The sequence below is a fragment of the Narcine bancroftii genome, chromosome 7 (genome assembly GCF_036971445.1).
Source record: "Narcine bancroftii isolate sNarBan1 chromosome 7, sNarBan1.hap1, whole genome shotgun sequence".
NCBI classification, from domain to species: Eukaryota; Metazoa; Chordata; class Chondrichthyes; order Torpediniformes; family Narcinidae; genus Narcine; species Narcine bancroftii.
In genome coordinates, this window is record NC_091475.1 from 22,800,028 (window position 1) to 22,821,108 (window position 21,081).

The 21,081-nt window shown below is 44.6% G+C and overlaps 1 protein-coding gene across 29 annotated transcripts in view; it reads right to left on the reverse strand.

The window, feature by feature from the left end:
- The window catches only part of robo2 (roundabout, axon guidance receptor, homolog 2 (Drosophila)), a 1,057,280-nt gene that overhangs the window by 169,067 nt on the left and 867,132 nt on the right, over positions 1-21,081 (reverse strand). For 25 of the 29 annotated variants that reach the window (XM_069889083.1, XM_069889099.1, XM_069889096.1 and 22 more), the window contains 2 exons: positions 6,679-6,806; positions 1,270-1,281 (listed from right to left, as the gene is read on the reverse strand). In XM_069889083.1, coding sequence (XP_069745184.1) covers positions 1,270-1,281; positions 6,679-6,806 — 140 coding nt within the window. The remainder of the gene's footprint in view (positions 1-1,269; positions 1,282-6,678; positions 6,807-21,081) is intronic. The other 4 variants (XM_069889103.1, XM_069889102.1, XM_069889104.1 and 1 more) reach the window with 1 other exon arrangement.

Sequence of the window (21,081 nt, forward strand, 5' to 3'; positions counted from 1 at the left end):
AATAAAAGCACAATGGCAGAGAAACTCAGAAGATCACACAGCACACTTTTCTTCAGTGATGGCAGCTGCAGATTTTTGTGTTTTACTCCTCACTCAACAAATAAATGACAATAAACTGGATTCTGATTCTTCCCGGCTCCCTTTCTCCTCTGATCCTCTATTAACACAGGTTAAAGCCAGTCCCAGCTCTCAATAGCCTCTCTTAAATAGCAGAAGGGAGCGCAGAATTTGCACTAGAACTTGTTGGGTTTAGTCTATCGTCATACTTGCAGCAAACACAAGAAGCAACAGGACGAGACTGTGAGCAGAAGCAGGAGGGGAGGCACATTCCGTTCAAGCAGAGCCCCACGCGAGATTAGAAGCCACTCAGGGTTGAGACTGTCCATGGCAGAGGACACCTTCACTCCTGTCTGTTCCACACCAACCCTTCCCCGCCCTCCCCCACACCCACTATAATCCATGTATCCTTTATCTACACAACCCGCCCTCCTATGGGCCTCTGCATTCATTCAGTAACAGTGAGTACTGGCAGAATTATGCTCTCACTCCCCAAGTCTGTGTGCACGTGGGTAGATATGCACTCGTACATGATTATCTGCATGTGGTTTGCATGTGTAAACTGTGTAAGCAAATGTGTATGTGTGCGCATACTCAAATTTTCTCTCTGATTAATTGTGTGAGCGCATGTGTAAATTGTCTACGTGTGTAAATATTTGGGTGCAATTGAATGCATGTCAGTGTGGGAGAGCGGCATGAGCACAGAGCTGAGTGTGTATGTCTGTGAGTGCGTGTGTGCGTGCCTGCGTGCGCATGTCTGCAGGCGGGTGCTCACTTGTGTGTGTTTGCACACACGCGTAGTGTGTGTGAGAGAGGTCATCTATAGTTGAGTGTCAATGTGTGGTCCACAATATCATTCAGGCGCCTTCAGGCCATCTGATAGATCATCTAACACTTCACAGCACCGAGACATATCTATCCATTTTCTTTCAAACACATTTAAGATCAATCAATTAAACAGTCCCAGGAATTCAACAAGTCAGGTTTTCTTTTTCGCCAACAACTCTTGCTGCTACGCAACTCTATCCAGCCTCTCCCTGCTGCCAAGGTTGGCCTCTAATCCCTCGTGGAGATGCCGCGATTTGCTACCTTTGCATTGCTGCCCCACCACCACCCCTGGTTATACACAGAGCAGGTGAATGAGCAGAGGCCAAGAGCGAGAGATTCAATCATTTACAGTCATGCCACATGAAAGGGATGATGATTACTTACCAACTGGGTGTGCTGGAGACGGGGCACAATGGAGTGAGTGGAGATAACAAAGGAATTGACAATTTGTTTTAAAAGGAAAAGAAAATAGAGAAATCATGAAGTTAGAATGAATGAAGTATACAATGTGTACACATGAGGATGGATTACATCATTTAACACTCAACAGTTCCAAATACCAATAGGTTTGTCCTCCTGATTGAATGTTTACCCTCCTTCCTGGCCAGGAGAAGAGGCAGTGCAAGGAATACCTGGAGAGGACAGGTGGAAGAGTGGAGGGAAAGTGTAGAGGGGTGCAGAGGTGGGGGTGAATTAGGGATTTGGGAGGTCTTGCACAGAAGCGGAACTGGAATCCACGGGGCACCAGACAGGAGCAGAGACAAGTAGGCGGGAATGGCTGCGAAAGTGAGTCTTGGCTAGTCATAGAGCTCAAGAGCGAAAGGGAGGGCAGATGGGGAGCATTGAGAGAGACCATCACAAATGAGGCCCGGAACCAGAACTAGAATCCACACAGCACCAGAAGTTGCCAGAGACAAGTAGGCAGGAAGGACTCGTGACTGTGGAAGTGAGTCTGGTGTAAATGGACTGAGGGATGTGAGAGGTTGGGCAAGGCATGTGGAGCAAAGAAACTCCTATTGAAGGAATAGGGGAGAATGCGGAGAGATGAGGGAAATTATATGGTAAGGGAGAAGATAAGGGATGGGGTCCTATCTGGTACTTGAATATTACATCTCAGGCAGCAAGAGGCTGCTGGGCAAGCTGAGATTGGAGCAGTTGAGTGTGAATGACTTCTTTCAAAGAATAATCAGTGCATCACTGAAAATCAGATGTACAAGTTTATAAACACAACCTTTCAAGAGAGATTTGACAAATTGGTGCATGAAGTTACTTAATGGAAAATTACATATTTAACAGACATCTCCTGTTTGTCACCATAGAGTGGAGTTTAAGAGAGAACAGAGCGGTCACATTGCCATGTCCCAACCTCTACACTCATTGGGAAGTGGGACACTTCATTGTGGAGCCTTGTTCAAGGAAAGTGGACACCGACTGGCACCTCTTGCCCAGCACCCCAGCCACAATCATCAGTGCCTCACAACATCATTTCTCCCGTGAGTAAACACACCAGGCCCAAGGAACACCGAATCCGTCCAGTGGAGCATCAGCAGACTGACACTGGGGCTTCTCATATCCTTGGGCTGTGACTTTAATCCATTGGTCCCCATGTAACCAGGGGCCCAGTTTGCACTACAGGGAAAGGGAATGTGTCTGTGTTTCACAAGACAGTGGGAGTGGACCTCATTTGGACCCAACTAAAGGGACATTTAATGGAAGTAACCCAAATTGCAAGGTTTTGATCTAGTTTGGCAATGATTAGTGCAATGCTTTCAGTGACAGGGACATGGGTTCGAATCTGGGGCTGTCTGTAAGGAATTTGAGCATCCTCCCAGTGTCTTGCGTGGGTTTCCTCTGGGTGCTCCAGTTTCCTCCCACCCTCTAAAAACATATGGGGGAGGGGCTGTAGGTTAATTGGTGTATTTGGGCAGCATGGGTTCGTGGGCCAGAAGGGCCTGTTACTGTGCTGAATCTCAAAAATTAAAAAAAATAATTAGAAGGTAATTGGGCAGGTAGATTGGATAGGAAAGTGTTGCGGGGATATAGGTTGAACATCGGCAAATGGGACTACTTCAGCTGGGCAACTTAGCTGGCATGGACAAGTTGGGCTGAAAGGCCTGTTTCTGAACATCTTCCATGATGCAGTTGACACTGATGTTTGGAATGAATCTCACACTGGTAAAATAACTTTGTGTTGGTTCTTCCCCAACTGATCTCTCTCTGTAACTTTGCACTGTGTTTTATAACTGCTGTTCTCTATAGGGGTGCACTAGCTGGGCTGCTCACAAAACAAAGTTTATCACCGTGCCAAATAACTTGAAAAAAGGTGGGTGATCACAGAACTGGTGCAACAAGACAGTGCAGAGGATTCTCTACTCCAGCTTTCTGTGAAAGGGTAGAAAAATCAACAGGAGCCTTTGAAATGAAATTGGAGAAATATTCCAAAAAGATACGGGCAGCACAGTTGGCATAGCAGTTAGTGTAACGCCTTTACAACGCAGACGGTTGGGATGAGGGTTCAAATCTCGCACTGGCTGGAAGGAGTTTGTACATTCTCCCTATGTCTGAGTCACAGAATGCTGGATACTTCAGTGCAAAGGACAAAAGAGGGGAATGGCTGCCAGAGAATCGGACCTGTGTTACAAATGGGAAAACCTTGTGCAAAGGGTTAGCAACGGACAGCAAAACTGAGGATTCACCTGCAGAATGCAAACATTGGGAAACCTGAAACAAACAGAAATACTCCTGAATATCAATATGGTCGTTTTAGTGCTCAGCAGTTGGCCAAACTATCTATGTTAGTCTCTCTCTGAAGACAAGGACATTTGCAGAGGTAAAAGATTCTATTAGTGACATGTCCATCCATTATAGAATCATGGACAAGTTGGGCTGAAAGACATTTGAGACTACATCACCACTCATAAGGCCACAAGACAAAGAGTAAAATTAAGCCACTCAGCCTGTCAAGTCAATTTGGCCATTCACCTCATGGCTGATGTATTTTTCTTAATTCTAGAATTCTCCCCTTAGCCTTTGACACCCTTACTGTTGTTAAAGAATTCTCCTGATCTCAGTTCTAATGGAGGTATTTTTATTCTCTTCAATATGATCATGTCTCATCATGTGACCTCAGCCCCCTCTATTTGTGCTTTCTCTCCATACCTCTTGATCCTTTTAAATCACATCCAACTCCCGGTTGAATCTATCTAATGAATTAAACTCTGTGGTAGGGAGCTCCACAAGTTCACAATTCTCTGAGTGAAGAGCTTTTTCCTCAGCTCAGCCCTCCCTCCCTTCTCCTTCGATGCTTTACAACACCTTTACAGCACCACCAATCGGGACTGAGGTTTAAATTCCATGGCGTCTGTAAGGAGTTTGTACGTTCTCCCTGTGTCTATGTGGGTTTTCCCCAGGGGCTCTGGTTTCTTCCCACTGTTCAAAACTACTGAGAGTAGTAGATTAATTGGGCAGCATAGACTTGTGGGCCAAAATTGCCAGTTACCATGCTATATGCAATTTTTTTAATTAAAATTTTTAAATGTCATGAGATGCTCAGGAGAGAGAAAGCAGAGTGAACTGCTTCCCTCCCACAAGCTTGGACATTTCATGATATCAGAACCTCATAAGATGTGCTCTTAGGTTTTGGGGAAAACAAGGCTGTCCGCTTAATATAAAGTGCGTGCAGGATATGCAACAGGTTTTATTTAAAGCACATCTTGTTGAACTTTGTTTCACCTGCTTTTAAGTTCTCCTTTTTTTTCAATTACACTTCCCTCCTGGAAAATAATTCTCGTCCAATCCTACACCCAAGTGATCCACTGTCAACGCACAAGAACTGGGAAGGGGAAGGATATTTCATCAGGATGGGCCTCACAAATGGTCCTTTTAGGTTGTAAAGAAGGGGTAGATTTTAGATTCTCTTCCCCTTCTGACCTACCATCTACTCATGCAAAGTGGAGAGAGAAGGTTCCAAAAGGGTCTTTTATTGGAAAAAAAAAACCCAGCTATGGTTGCACAGTTAGTGGAGTGGGTTGCACAATGCTATTACAGTGCCAGAGACCGGGTTCAAAACCCACACTGTTTGTAAAGAGTTTGTATGTTCCCCCTATGTCTGCGTGGGTTTACCCTGGGGGGCTCCAGCTTCCTCCCACCCTTCAAAACATATGGGGTTTGTATGTTAATTGGAATATTTGGGGCAGCAGGGGCTCATGGGCCTGTTACTGTACTGTATTTATATCTAAAAATGGTATACGGTGACCCTCAGCAGATCAGGGTGCATGTGTGGGAAGAGATGCAGAGATAATGTTTCAGGTTGAAATCGCTTTGTTAAGATGCAGGGAAGATGGGGTCGGAGGATGGGCAAAAACTTCTACAAGGAGGCCAGTGCGAGGACAAATTAAAAACAGCACCTTATCTTCTGTCTGGGCACATGACAGGCTTCTGGATTCAAACCTGAATTCTACAACTTAAATCACCGATTCCTCAAACTGTCCTCATAAGACAGCACCTTCATTCCTGGAATCAACCTGATGGACTTCCTCCACACCATTTCCAAAGTCCGTCTTTCCTTGACATCTCCCCTTTGTACTCCTGCCTCAAGAATCCCTCTTCCCACACATGCACCCTGATCTGCTGAGGGTCGCCATACACCATATTTTAGACATATACTCTGCACAGTAATAGCCCCTTCCAGCCCACGAGCCCCTGCTGTCCAAATAACCCAATTAACCTAAATACAGACTCCAAAGACTCGAGCCTCTGTCTGGGCAACCCATTTCAAAGCCAACGAGAGATCCTTTCGAATCTCAGAGGACCTTCTTTCACTCAGTGTTCAATGCTCTGGCAATACACCATCATAACTGCCTTATCAACCGAAAGATTAAAAGATTAGCAGCCAAAAAATATAAATGGGACACTTAAATTTGAAAACTAACTTGACAGGGAAATAGCAACCTCTCCTGGAATGTCCTATTGAAGAAAAATGATATTCCTGGACAGAACTACAGGCCAACATCAGAGAGGTTGAGGAAGAGAACACCAAAATATTCTGTGATTAGTATTGGAGGGTAGATTCAGGAGGAGCAGACAAAGAGATAGTTGACTAAGTGAGGCAGCTGACGACAGGACAATGGAAGCTCCGTCAAATTCAGTAACGAGCGAGATGACCAGTGGGTGGAAGGTCAGTGAGGGTGGGGGGAGGGGTGGGGGCAGTGGAAATGGGGTGGGGGGAACCAAAGGATTAATGTCACTATCTCGAGCAGGTTGGGAAAGCAATTTGAAGGCCAGTCCTATTTCAAGCCCTGCCGCCCCGCCCCCCCCCCAAAAAAAAAACTCCCAGTCCCCCAGAGGTATCAGTTGCTCATCTGGATTATCCTCATCACTTTCAGGAAGTGAGAATGCATTCCTCTTATTGGTCCTTGGCCAATATCACAAACTCACACCCACTAACAAGGGTTCACCCTCCTGTACAGGCTTTCCAAGAATTGCATTTAAAAACAAATATTAATTAAATACTTAGCAAAGCACCTCAAAGTAAGCACATTGAGGGCTAGGAGTTATGTGATTACATGAAGAATCAATTAGCAGTTGGCCCCTTTGCTTTCCAGTTGGTGTGGGATAGTATTTACCCACAATGCTGGCAAAATGGGGAATTTGAAGGTGGATGGTCGCATCACAAATTGGCCCGGGATCATTTAGAGCAGTTGCCAACAGGAACATCTCAGAATCCTCCAATGTCGTCCGAAGGCCCAACGTGGATCCCCTTCCCGCCCACTTGATGGCAAGGCCATCTCTTACCTCGAACGGTGAGCGTCGCAGTCGCCTCCACCATCCCCACCTGGTTCTCTCCAACGCACGTGAATGTTCCCTCGTCGCTATTGCTCACCCTCTTGATACGTAGAGTGTTGTCATCCTTGATGTCATATCTGAAGGAACAGAAACAGCAGAATGATGCGTTCTGAGCGGAGGTTTGTTTCTATCTATTTTTTGGCCTTGCCCTCTGTGGGATTGTCAAGTCAGAGAATGGCTACAGAATGAATGGAGGCTATTCAGCCCATCTTGTTCATGTCCTCTTCTAATACTTCAGAACCACCAGTCTCACTTTGCTTGAAGCCTTGCAAATTGTTTTCTCTTTCTCTTTGTGAGGTGATGTTGCATCTCTACAAATCTCTGGTGAGACCACACTTCAAATATTGGGTTCAGTTCTGATCACCTCATGACAGGAAGGATGTGGAAGCTTTGGAGAACCTGAAGAGGAGATTTACAAAGATGCTGCCTGAATTGGAAAATAAGTCTTATGAGGCAAGATTAGTGGAGCCAAGGCTTTTCTCTTTGGAGTGAACAAGGTTGAGAGGTGACTTAACAGAGGTCTACAAGATTATGAGAGGCATAAATATAGTGGACAGCCAGCACTGGGGCAGGAGTCGTAAACATCTGCAGTGAAGGGAGGAAAGTTTAGGGTGGATGTCAGGAGTAAGTTTAAAAAAATACAGAGTTGTGGATGCCTAGAATGCATTGCCTGGGATGGTGGAGGAGGCTGGCACTATAGGGGTATTGAAGAGACTTTTAGACATGGATAGAAGGAGTGTAGATATTTATGGGCCACCACATCTTCATCGGTTGTGCTGTAATGTTCTATGTTGGGGCCAAGTACAGCACACAAATGTGTTGGAGAAAATCATCAGGATTGATAGGAAGTAAAGGGTAACCAATGTTTCAGACCTGGGCCATACCTGATGAAGGGCCCAGGCCCAAAGCGTTGGTTACCCTCGACTTCCCCTTGATTCTGTGAGACCCACTGAGTTTCTCCAGCATGTATGTGTATTGCATTTCTTGCTGGCCAATTCCTTTTGAAGGTCCTAATTTATTTGCTTCCATCACTGCTACACTAGAAGGTAGGAGCAGAAGTAGGCCACCGATCCCTGGGCCTGACTCACCATTTAAAACAATCCTGGCTGATCTACACTGGCATCAACTCCTCTTCTGCGCCAGTTCCCCACAACCCTCAATTCCTCGATCTTCCATATATCTATCCATCTCCTCCGTCAACCTGTATGATGGATGATACAACCTCCACTATCCTCAGTGGGCAGAGAATTCCAGAGATTGGGAGAATATTGCAGCTTAGTTTTAAATGACTGGCCTTTTAATTTGTAACCACACCCCTTGTTTATTACTTGCCAATTGGTGGAAATAACTGAATATCTACCCTGATTAATACCCTCAGTCAGAGAGTTTTCCATTATAAAAACTCTCCACATGCACAAAAGACCATTTCACATCCCCCTTGTATCTGTGGCCCATCTTCAAAGCATGACTGATTTGGAATAGCTCCTGTCTCTTCCCTCCTTCAAATTCCTCAAAAATGTCCCCTTTAATCAAATATCCTCTCAACATTCTTTTCTCCAAGATGAACTATAGAACCAATAAAACACTTGTAGAGCTCGTTGAAAGAATCAAAGACTTGTTGATCCAACCAAGGCTTTTATTAGCAAAAGACAGGAGATCTTCACAGGTGGCCGACCAGTCCGGAATGATCCGACCTGGCTAGGGACACAACCCTTTAAGGCCCAAACAGTAGGCGTGGCCAATCGCTGTAAGCACAGTCTAGATACTGTAACTATATACACTATATACATTGGTGATAGATCTGTACTATCACAACACTACAGCACAGAAACAGGTCCTTCAGCCCATCTAGTCCATGCCAAACTATTCCGCCTCATCCCATCGACCTGCACTCCTCCCATCCAAGCTTCTCTTAAATGTTAAAATCGAACCTGCATCCACCACCTTCGCTGGTAGCTCGTCCCATATTCTCCCCACCCTCTTAGTGGAGGCATTCAATTCTGTTGGAGGAACAATCCTGTCTTCTCCAGTCTAATCTTGCCTTATTCTCACAAGTCTGAGAGAGCCAGTTGAAAAACTGGCTCAATGCTTTTACTTGCACATTATCACCTACTGCAGGCATCCAAAGTTAGTGCTCAGAAACACAGGGAAGATAAAGCACCTTATTCCATAGGTGAGAACAAAATATAAAGAAGCTTCAATCTCCAACTACTTTTGCAGTACAGTTAATATTGCCGGGTAGCCAACCCAGCTTGACAGTAAGGCAAGGGAACTGCTTCACTCAAGTACATAAGAAACAGAGTTATGAGGGTATTTGGAGTATTGTGAGCAGCTTTGGGCCCCATATCCAGGGAAATATGTGCTGACATTGGAGAAGGTGCAGAGGAGGTTTAAGAGACTGATCCTGGAGATGTGAGGGTTAATGTATGAGGAGCATTTGATGGGTCTTGTGCGTACTCCATGGAGTTTTGAAGGATGAGGGGGAAGATTTCATTCAAACCTTCAGAATATTGAAAGGGCTGGATAGAGTGGATGCGGAGATGATGTTCCCAGCAGTGAAAGAGTCTACGAACAGAGGGTATGGCCACAGATGGCTGTGGAGGCCAAGTCATCAGACAGATTTAAAGCACAGAGTGATGGGTTCTAGATCAGAATGGGTGCCATAAAATACTGGAAGAAGAAGGCACCATGATTTGAATGATAGAACAGACTCGATAGATGAAATGGCCTAATTCTGCTCCTGGCCTGGTATTGGGACACCAATACATCTGAACGGAAAGCCCCGCAAAAAGGACACAGCTCAGTACATACCTTGATGAAGGGTTCAAGCCCGAAACGTTGGTTATGTATCTTTATCTTTGCTATATAAAGAACACTGTTTAAACTGCAGAATTTCTCCAGCAGTGTGCTTTTACATCCCAGGCAAAACTCTCCGAGAACATCTGAGGGGAACGCTGCAGTAGCAATCATCAAGGACTCACAGCACAGAGTACACACACTTGTCTCGCTGCTGCCATCAGGAAAGAGATATAGGTGCCACATGACTTGCACCATGTTCAGGAACAGCTGTTCCCCCTCCACCATTAGACTCCTCAACAACAAACTCTGACTCATTCAAGGACTTTTACTTTGCACTTTATTATTAAATATTTATTTTCTGGATCACAGTTTACTTGCATACTTTCTTTATGTTTCTCTCATTTGTACAAGTGTCTTTTTTTGTGGATAGTTTTTTTTTTGCATTACCTCTAAGTTGAAATACTGCCTGGCCCACAGGAAAAAGAATCTCAGGGTTGCATGTGATATCATGTTTGTACTCCGACAATAAATCTGAACTTTGAAATTTAAAGAGAACTGGATGAACACTCGATTCGCCTAAATTGCCTGGCTGAAAGAACCAATAAATTGTAATAATCAGACAAGTGTGGAATGAAGGGATAAATGGCTTTCTTCCACAGCATTCCTCATTGTGCCTCCAGCTCCAATTGTATTGATTTGCATCCCTTTGTTGACAGAGTCACCCATCGTCCAAGGAACAATTATTTTCCCATCTCATCAATACATTTTAAGGCTCTGAAAATCTCTCACAATCGTCTCTACTCCAAAGAAAATATTCCTTATTTTCCAGCTACCCCCGTTGAATCCTGGAACTGTTATAATATAGGTCCTGGCCTCCCAGTCCATGCTGCCTTCTTTTTCCTTATGTGGAATTCAAAAACATCTTTTGGGCTCCATGTCCCGGTTTTCCGGGACTAGCTTATAGCCAACTTCAGCTGATTCGTACTAGTGTTTGTACTGTAAAGGTTTACCATGAACCCAGTCCAGAGTATATATTATTATGGACGGCACGGTTGGTATAGCAGTTAGCACCATGCTGTTTACAGTGCCAGTGATCAGGACTGGGGTTGAATCCTGTGCTGTAAGGAGTTTGTACATTCTCCCTGTGTCTGCATGGGTTTCCTTTGAGAGCTCCAGTTTCCTCCCACCATTCAAAACATTCTGGGGGTGTAGGTCAATTGGGTGGCATGGGCTCGTGGGCCAAAATGGCCTGTTACTGGACTGTTTGTCTACATTTTAAAAATTATGAAAGTTTAAAAATGACCAGAGTCCAAAGGGTTAAATCTGGTTGAGTGTTTTATGGCTCAGTAAACAACTTGTCCATACTGATTCAGTTCTCTCCCCAATCATTTCAATCCATAGTCCTGTCCAAATGTCTTTCAAAGTTACAATTGTCCCTGCCTCCACCACCTCCCCTGGCAGCTCCTTCCCGCATATCCACCACCCTCTGAGTGATTAAACATACCCCACAGGTCCCTTATAAATCTTTTCCCTTTCACTTTAATTTTCCCCACCTTGGGGAAAAAAATACTGTTTACCTTACATGTGGTCTTATCAACCTCAAGAAGGTCAACCCTCAGCCTTCTATCCTCCAGGGAGAAAATGCTCAGCTGCTTCCTTACAATTAGAGTCCTAGTAACATTCTCCTGAATATCTTCTGCACTCTTTCCAGGTTTAATGATATCTCACTCCTTGTTGAGTGACTTGAAGTCAGCACAACTGAGTGATCCCCTAACTAGGCTGCGATAAGCAGTTGTGTGACTCAGTGTTGAGCTGAGATTCAAACAAGTCCAGGATCAATGTAAACACAGTATCTGTCAGCACAGAAATTTCAGCATCTTTCAGAACATCCCGTTGCATGCCCATGTGGGAATCTGTACCAAATTTAACAAATCACAGAATAGGACATTGGAATGTCCAGGGGTGGCCTGGTTAGTGCAGCGGTTAGCATGACTCTATTACAGCAACACTGCCTGCAAGGAGCTTGTACATTTCCCCCCGATATCTGAATAAGTTTTCCCTTTCCTCCCACCCTTCAAAATGTACGGGGTTGTAGGTTAATTGGGCAGTATGGGTTTGTGGGACAGAGGGCCTGTTACAGTGTTGTACCTCTAATTTTTTAAAAAAACATTTGAAAAGGCAGCCAACATCATCCCCATCACCCAGGCCTCAACTTCTTCTCACTGCTCCCTTCAAGCAGAAGGTACAGAAGCTTGAAGACCAGCAGCTCAAGGTTCAAGAACAGTTTCTTCCCAACAGCTATCAGGCTCTTGAACCTCCCTGTGGTACATGAATCATAAACTGCTCCAGACTGCAGACACTATTGTAATGGCACTTTTTTCCCCCTCTTGCACTATGGTAACTGCAATTAACTACCTATATATTGTATTTTTAAATCTATTTTTCATTTAATGGATTTATTTCTTTAAAAGTCACTGGCTGCAGCGAGTAAGAATTTTGGAGCACATGTGCATAGTACAATGTTTATGTCAATAAACTTATTTTTATAATCATTCAATTACCTTCCCCATTCCTGTACAAATGTTTGTCCTCTGCCTCATTTATTATCAGGGTGAAGCCTGACGTAAACCTGAGGAACAAGACATTACATTCCTTAAGCATAATGGCATGACCATCGATTTTTCTTATTTTTGGTATTCCATATCTGGTTCAATCTCTGTAACTATTCCAGTTCTTACTGTTCATTCCAACCTTCTCCCTGCCAGTACTCTCTCCCTCCACCTGCTCCACCTTCAGTCCAACACCCTATCATCTCCCAACCCTTGATATCGTTAATATCTCCCCACCCCCCACACAAGGGAAAACCAGTGGGGTACAATCCAGTGATCATGGAGCTGGGGGGGTGGGGAATCACAGAACCTTACAGCACGGAAACAGGCCTCTTCAGCCATTCTTGTCTGTGCAAAACCATTATTTTACCTAGTCCCACTGATCTGCACCCAGTCCTTAGACCTCCATATCTCTCCCATCCATGTACCTGTCCAAATTCCTCTTAAATGTTCAAATTAAGCCCGCATTCACCACTTTAGCTGGAAGCTTGTTCCATACCCCACCACTCTCTGTGTTCTTCATCATATTCCATTTTCACTCTTAACTCATGTCCTCTGGTTTGTATCTCACCTACTCTCAGTGGAAAAAGCCTATCTACAGGAGGTTTGAGCTAGTGGAGTTGTTCTAGTGAACCGGTGCGGACTCGAAAGGCCAACATGGCCTGTTTCCGCTCTGTAAGTGGTTATATAATGTACATTTACTCTGTCTCTCCCCCTCATAATTTTAAATACCTCTATCAAATCTTCCCTCATTCTTCTACGCTGCAGGGAATAAACTCCTAACCTGTTTAACCTTACCCTGTAACTCAGTTCCTGAAGTCCAGGCAACATCCTAGTAAACCTTCTCTGCACTCTTTCTATCTTATTAATATCTTTCCTGCAGTTAGGTGACTAAAACTGCACACAATACTCCAAAAATGGCCTCACCAATGTCTTAGACAACTTTACAATAACATCCCAACTCCTCTACTTAATATTTTGATTTATGAAGGCCAATATGCCAAAAGCTCTCTTAACAACCCTATCGACCCATGACGACACTTTCAGGAAATTATGTATCTGTATTCCCAGATCCCTATGTTCCACTGCACTCCTCAGTGCCTTACCATTTACAATGCATGTCCTTTCTTGGTTTGTCCTTCCAAAATGCATCATGTGTGATGGGGTTGGGAGGTGTTCAGAGGTGAAGAGAGTGAGCAGATTTAAATTCCTGGGAGGGGTCACTATCTCAGAGGGCTTTTCAAGGACCCAGCACACATATGTCATTGTGAAGAAAGCACATCAGTCCCTTTACTTCCTCAGGAGTTTGCAGAGATTTAGTATGACATTGGAAATCCTGGCAAACTTCTATAGATGTGCAATGGAAAGTGCTGCATACTGCATTACAGTTTAGTCTGGGGGCACCAATATCTCTGAGTGGATAGCTCTGCAAAGGCAATGTACACAGTGTAGTACATCATAGGCAAAACTTCCCACCATCAAGAACATCTACATGGATTGCTGCCATTAGAGAGCAGCAGCAATCATCAAGGATCCACACCAGCCTGGACTTGCTCAGTTCTCATTGCTACCATTGGAAAATAAGGTATAGATAGGTGCTACAGAACTTATACCAGCAGGTTCAGGAACAGCTGCTACCCCTCCATCATCAGACTCCTAAACAAAAGACTCAATCAAAGACTCGTTTAAGGACACTTACTTTGCAGTGAATATATAAATACTGAATACAGTAAAACACCTGGTATCCAGAATTCAAGCAACCAAAAGCCTCAAGCAAAAATGAATTCAGCAAAATAAATTTTAAAGATTGAATAAATAATAGGTTAAAATTACACACATTTAAAATTGTAAAAGTAAATGTTCTCTGAATATGGGAGCAAATATTGTTCATGCTTTGCTAACAGCAGCTGTTTGAATAAAATTGTATGAAACAGCAATGGCGTCACCCAGGATGAAGAGCTGGTTGATGCTGCTCACCCTTGGGGTGACTCTCTTCAAATGTCTCCTTATCCCTGCTTAGTAAGAGTTGCCCGGTCAGAGGCTTTGTCTGTAAACTTGTTTGGGGGGGGGGGGGGGGGGGTGAATAATTTATCATGTCATTGTTCATTTTTTGGGCAGCTGCATGGTCAGGGAGGAACCTGCAGATGCAGCGACAGTTAAATGTTTTCAAAAAATGTGACTGAAAATAAAGTAAAATGGTTTATATATTCATGCACGTGAAGTTTGTTCAGTGAAAGTACAGTAGAGTATTTTTGTCTTTTAAACTGTTTATTCTTAATACAAATGTATTAGTTTGGCATTGTAAGTCTCAAGCAACTGGAAAATTCACTTACCTGGCATCTACCAATCCTCATAGATGCCGGATACCAGGGGTTTTATTATTTTTACTTTTTTTCCTGTATTTGCACAGTTACTTTACATTTCTCTCTGACATATACATATCTTTTTTTTTACTACAGTTTATTCGACCAATAAGTAGAAATTCTGCCTCGCCCACAGGTAGAAGAACTTCAGGGCTGTGTGATGTCATGCATCTACTCTGACAATAAATCTGAACTTTGAACTTAAAGGGTCCTGACCTGAAAAGGTGACTGAATTGGTCTCTCCACAGATGCTGCCTGGCACAGAGTCCCTCCAGCAGCCCATTATTTGCCCGAGATCCCAGAATCATTTGCACTTAGTGCACGTCTCACTGATACATTTCCCCAGTAAAGCCTTCACTCGGAGAGCAAAGCCATTCCCCGTCACTTTGAATGCAAAACACCCAAGCTTTTTTCTTCTGCTTTAAATCAACTAGCGAGAGAGAAAAAGAAGGTTTTGATGGGATCATTCATGACAGAACACAGTTTGAAAGTGATATTGCAAAATATCACCGGGCATTGGGATTTAAATCCCAATACAATTCGGCATGATTTTTGTTTCATCAAAAGCTGAGTGCCTTTCTGAAGGGGATTATTGTTGTATTGCATGATTAATGCTGCTTTCACAGTGTGCTGATGACAGGCTGTGTGGAACAGGATTGTCTCTCAGTGCTGCTGAGGAAGAGAGTACAAAGAAAAGTGCAGAGCAAACAATTTTCTGCCTTCCCCTCCCCCTCGTGTCCAAACAAAGGAAGACCCAACAACTCCTCAACTCCCTTTGGCTGCTCAAGGCTCCTTCCAGCTGAACACAAAAGGCCGATTTCTCCCCTTGCCTGAGAGAGGTTGTACCAGCCTTGGAGCTGATGCAGATTCAGGTGCAGAGAGTTGATGACGGAGAGGCTGTCTGTGGATGCTGCCTGCATGGACTTTTTAAGAAGGCCTTTGACAAGGTCCCACAAGCGAGGTTGGTTAGGAAGGGTCAGTCACATGGTATTCAGGATGAGGCAGTTAATTAGATTAGACATTGACTTTGCGGGAGAAGACAGAGAGTGGTAGTGGATCATTGCCTCTCTGACTGGAGCCCTGTGCCTCGTGGGGTGCCTCAGAGATGGGTGCTGGGTCCACTGTTGTCTGTCATCTTTATCAATGATCTGGATGATAATGTGCTAAATTGGATCAGCAAGTTCATCCGGGGGGTGGGGTGGGGGGTCAAACACTGACCATGTGAATGTGGGTCTGAGGGCACCCACTGACCAGAACAGGTAAAGGAGGCCAGACTTCCTTCCATGAATGAGTGGTTCATTCCATGCAGTGGTTCCAAGGTCTCGATTGTGGAGTCTGACCTTTTTAATTACACGTTTAGATTTATTCAAAAATATAGGATCAGGAGGCGGCCATTTGGCCCAACGAATCTGCATCACCATCCAAAATGATAATGGCTGTTCACGAGACCTCAGTCCCCTCGACCTCCTTTCTTTTGATCCCTCTTGATCCCTTTAGTGACAAGGACAGCACCCAAATTCCTGAAGAATATATCTAACAAACCAGCCTCAACAACTTTCTGTGGCAGGACGTTCAACAGTTCACTGCTCTCCGAGTGAAGAAGTTTCTCCTCATCTCAATCCTAAACTTCAATCCGCTTAGAACCAAGATGCGGAGGAATTTCTTCAGCTAGAGGGTGACAAACCTGTGAAATTTGCTGCCACAAGCAGTTGTGGAGGACAGGTCATTGGGGGCATTTAATGCAGAGATTGATAGGTTCTTGATTAGCCAGGGCATCAAAGGTTATGGGGAGAAGGTCAGGCAGTGGGACTGATGGGAAAATGAATCAGTCCACGATTAAATGGCGGGGAAGGCTTGATGGGCTGAATAGGCCTTTTCTGCTCCTAGGTCTTATGGTTTAAATGGCTTCTCCCTTTTGCTGAGACTGTGACCCCTTATCCTTATGCATTGCCACGTTTTCCTGGATGCCAGCAAAGGCTTTTCTACACTATTGCGGTCACTTTTCCTTTGAAGCAGAGTAACTGAATATTTAATTATCTGATTTGTACTTAAATACAAATTAATGCCCTACTGTAGTTGTTTTAGCTTTTGTAGTTTTTTTTAAAAACCAGGTACTTACTCTGCTGAAATAAGAGGGAACTTCAGCGTTCACATACACTGTATGATGTATATGACAATAAACTTGTTTTCATTATCAAAAAAATCTGCCAGACGAACTCATCAAGACTGGTCCTGACCAGAAACATTATTGTTTCTCTTCCACAGATGCTGCTCGACCTGTTGAGTTCCCCCAGCAGATTGTGTGCTTGCTCCAGATTCTAACATTTGCTATCTCTGGTGTGCGTCTAGTGAAAAAGTGTTTTTTTTTAAAATCCTACCCATGCATCGCAAGAATTTTAAATTAATTTTAATTTTGAGATAACAGGCTTTTCTGGCCCACAAGCCTGCGCAGCTCAAGTACCCATTAACCTACTCACCCCTTTCTTCTTGAACAGTGGGAAGAAACCAGAGCACCTGCAAAAAACCTATGCAGACAAGGGGAGAACGCACAAACTCCTTACAGACAGCGCCGGATTTGAACCAGAGTCACTGGCGCTGTAATAGCGTTGTTATAAATCTACTGCCCTGAAGTTGCCAAGATCCTGCATCATTTTGGATCGAAAACTTCACAGAAAACCGCAAAATGAAAGCAAAGTAACGGGACTGATCCTGACAACAGTCAGACTGGGTTTCCACCACTGTGACATAACAGGCAAATCAAATTCATTACCGGTGTCTTACTGCCATTCTGGGATCAAATAGTCCTGGGCAGAAGGATAGGAGAGTGGCACAGACAGGCCCGAAACTTTGGTGATAGCTCTATGCTTCCTATAGGCACTACGTGACCTACTGAGTTTCTCCACCACATTCGTGTATTACACTACAATCACAGTGTCGCAAAGTTTTCTGATAAGTAAGCATGTGCGCGTGTAGAAATTGTGCATGTGCAAGATTTCTTATGTGTGTCAGTGTCGATGTGTGAACATGTCATTTGTGTGTCTGTGTATATGCACATGGTCATCGTGTATGCAAACTGCATCACTCTACATTTAATGCACTCACTGCACTGCCAGAAACCCAGTTCAGACAGCTGGTGTTGCGTGCCAAGATACAAAACCACCCCCAGCGCTCCACTCATCCGACTAACCACGTTAGTCAAGCATAACTTTGGGTTATGCCGTTCGACACAAGTGGCTCCTATGTTTGTATTGGAGACAACAGGGTGAGCTGTGCACTCTGCTCCAAGCTTCACTCCTCCGCGCCTCTCTGGGCTGATGTACTGACATGCAAAGACTGATGACATGTTCACAAAAGCTTCCAGAAATAAACTCCTTAATGATACGGTGCACTTGTACTGATGCCTGCAGCATATTCCCTGGTCAGGTCATCTGATCTGCTTCTTCCAGAGAATACAAACAAAGCTTTGGCTTTCAGGAAGTCTCTGAAGGGCATCAGTGCTGAATTCCCTAGATCTGGGTCTGGATTCCAAGCCCTAAATTTCCTGCTCGATTCCAGTGACCAAGGTTCATGGAGATGACTAACAACAGGAAAACAGGACGGAATTGACAAGCAAGGGTAGTAATGCTTTCACTCATTGAGAGTTTCCTTGGTAACCAAGTTCTAGGTTCTGAAGTGGGCAATCATCAGTGGAAGGAATGACTGATCAATGAAGCGATATGTTATTGGTAGTTTTGGCCCAGTTGGGTTAGAGTCTTCCAATTAGGGCCAATGCGCTCTCTATTTTGGTGTGGGTATCACCCACCAAGCCTTGGCACCTTAGGGGATGGACCATGGGTAATTCTTGTGATTAGTTTCCACAACACAGCTGAGCACCTCCCAGCCTCTATGGATTCCACTGTTGACCAAAGTTCAGACAACTTTTGCCCAACATCCATCAACTTCAGATGTTGGCATGAAAGTGGGACAGAGTGGCTCGATAAGAGTGGTAACAGGAGACTGCAGACGCTAGAAAGAATCAGCTGGAGGAGACCTGACGAAGGGTGCTGGCCTGAAAGGTCATCTGATTTCTTTTTCTCCCACTGATGGGAATAAAGTCCTAACCTGTTTAACATTTCCCTACAACTCCGATCTTGAAGTTCTGGCACTATCTTACTAAATCTTCTCTGCACTTTATTTCCTGTAGTTAGGTGACCAAAACTGCGCACAACCTTTCAAGTTTCTCCTCACCAATGTCTTACCTGATTGTGGTCGAGAGTGGTACCCAATAAAGGCACCAGGTATGTGGACAGACTGGAGAATCTGGGGTTGTGTTTCAGTCAAGAGAAGAGCAGATTTGACAATGGTGATCAAATGATGACTAGTTCTGAATGGAGTCATTCTTTCTTTGTTTGGACAGTTTCTTTCCTGCTGTTATCAGACTCTTGAATAGGCCCCTCCTGGGTAACAGATTTGTAGAAGATATTGGTGAGGCCAAATTTGGAATATTGTGAAAAGTTTTGGTCACCCAACTGCAGGAAAGATATCGATAAGAACGAAGGAGTGCAGAGAAAAATTTATTGGGATGTTGCCAGGACTTCAGGAATGAAGTTACAAGAAAGGTTAAAACATTTAGGACTATTCCCAGGAACATAGAAGGAGAGATTTGATCAAGGTTTGCAAAATTATGAATGGAATAGAGAATAAATTTAAGTAAGCGTTTTCCACTGAGGGTAGAGGACATGGGTTAAGTGTGAAAGGGGAACAGTTCAGATGAACTTCTTCACACAGAGTGGGCGGTACAGTTTGGGTAGCAGTTAGCGCAACACCTTTACAGCACCAGAGATTGGGACCAGGGTTCGAATCCTGCGCTGCCTATAAGGAGTTTGTACATTCTTCCGTGTCAATGTGGGTTTTTCCCGGGGGCTTGATTTCTTCCCAGCGTTCAAAACTTACTGGGGGTGTAGGTCAATTGGGTGTAATTGGGCAGCATGGATACGTGGGCTGAAATGGCCTATTACCTTGATGCCCAAATTTAAAAAAAATTAATTTAAGCAGAGAGTAGCGAGAGTGTAGAACGAGGTGCCAGCTGAAGTGGTGAATGCGGGCTCAATTTTAACATTAATGAAGAATTTGGACAGGTACATGGATGGGAGCAGATTGGAAGATATGGATTTGGTGCAGGTCAATGGGACTAGGCAGATTAATAGTTCAGCACAGATTAGAAGGGCAAGAGGACCTGGTTTCTGCGCTGTAATGTTTTATGGTTCTATGATGCCCCTGCCTGGTTTACCTGTCCCCTGCACTTTGCTATACAAAACCTGGCACAATTTGACACACTGTGACTCTGCTCCCTGCACTTCAGTTTTATTATTCCACTAACTGCTCTACTTAAGTATAAGTTGACTTGCTTGGACAGCATGCACAACAAAGTTTTTCTCTATAACTTGGTATGGGTGACAATGAACATTTCAATGCATTTCAGAATTATTTTCTGTGGAACAAGTCATAAAGGGAATACAAGAACGAGACAAGTATATTCAAACTGTTTTGCTCCCCACAGACACTGCCTGCCCTGCTGAGTATTTCCACCATTTCCTGCTTACATAGCACACAAGAATTAAAACTTGGAAACTATTTGGCCCCTTGAGCCTGTTCTGGCACTTGATAAGATTGCACCTTGTCTGTTCTTAGCCTCAGCTCCATTTCACATAACACAGAGAGGCAAGGAGAGCAGCAGGGATTACAGAAGGGGAACAGCAAGAGAGATTTCCAATGAACTCCCTTAGGTGGGGCAGCACCGATGGAGCAATGCTGTTAGAGCACCAACAACTGGGTTAGAATCTGGCGCTGTCTGTAAGGAGTTTGTAGGTTCTCCCTGTGTCTGTTTGGGTTTCCACCAGGTACTCCAGTTTCAAAACATACTGTGGGTGTTGGTCAATTGGGTGTCACAGGCAGGACCCACTCCCCCCTCCATCTCCCTCCTCCGCAGGAAGAAAGGTTCCCGCAGAACGCCCCCGCCGCAGGAAGAAAGGTTCCCGCAGAATGCCCCTGCCGCAGGAAGAAAGGTTCCCGCAGAACGCCCTCGCTGCAGGAAGAAAGGTTCCCGCAGAACGACCCGCCGCAGGAAGAAAGGTTCCCGCAGAACGCCCCCGCGCAGGAAGAAAGGTTCCCGCAGAACGCCCCCTCCACAGGTAGAAAGGTTCCCGCAGAACCCCCTTCTCCCCTGCAGATCAGAAATCAGAGGCAAATACAATTAATAATTCAGCCTATGGGGAGTGGGGGAGGGTGGTGGTAGACAGTTTGAAAGCATCACAAGCCTCTGAGAGGAGAACTCCCTTACCTCTGCCTCATGAGTAACACAATGTAACGTTTACCACGATGCTATATTCATTCCTCTCAGGATTGATACAGACTGATCTGCATGGTGTGGCCCATCCTCATTGCCAACACCTTACACTCCTTATCACTCTCTAACTGCCCCTGTTAAACCTTGTGGTGGTACACCACCGGCCTACTGCCGGGGGCAACCTCTGTACCTGCAGGAGTGTACCGCCAGCCTACTGCCGGGGGCAACCTCTGTACCTGCAGAAGTGTACCGCCGG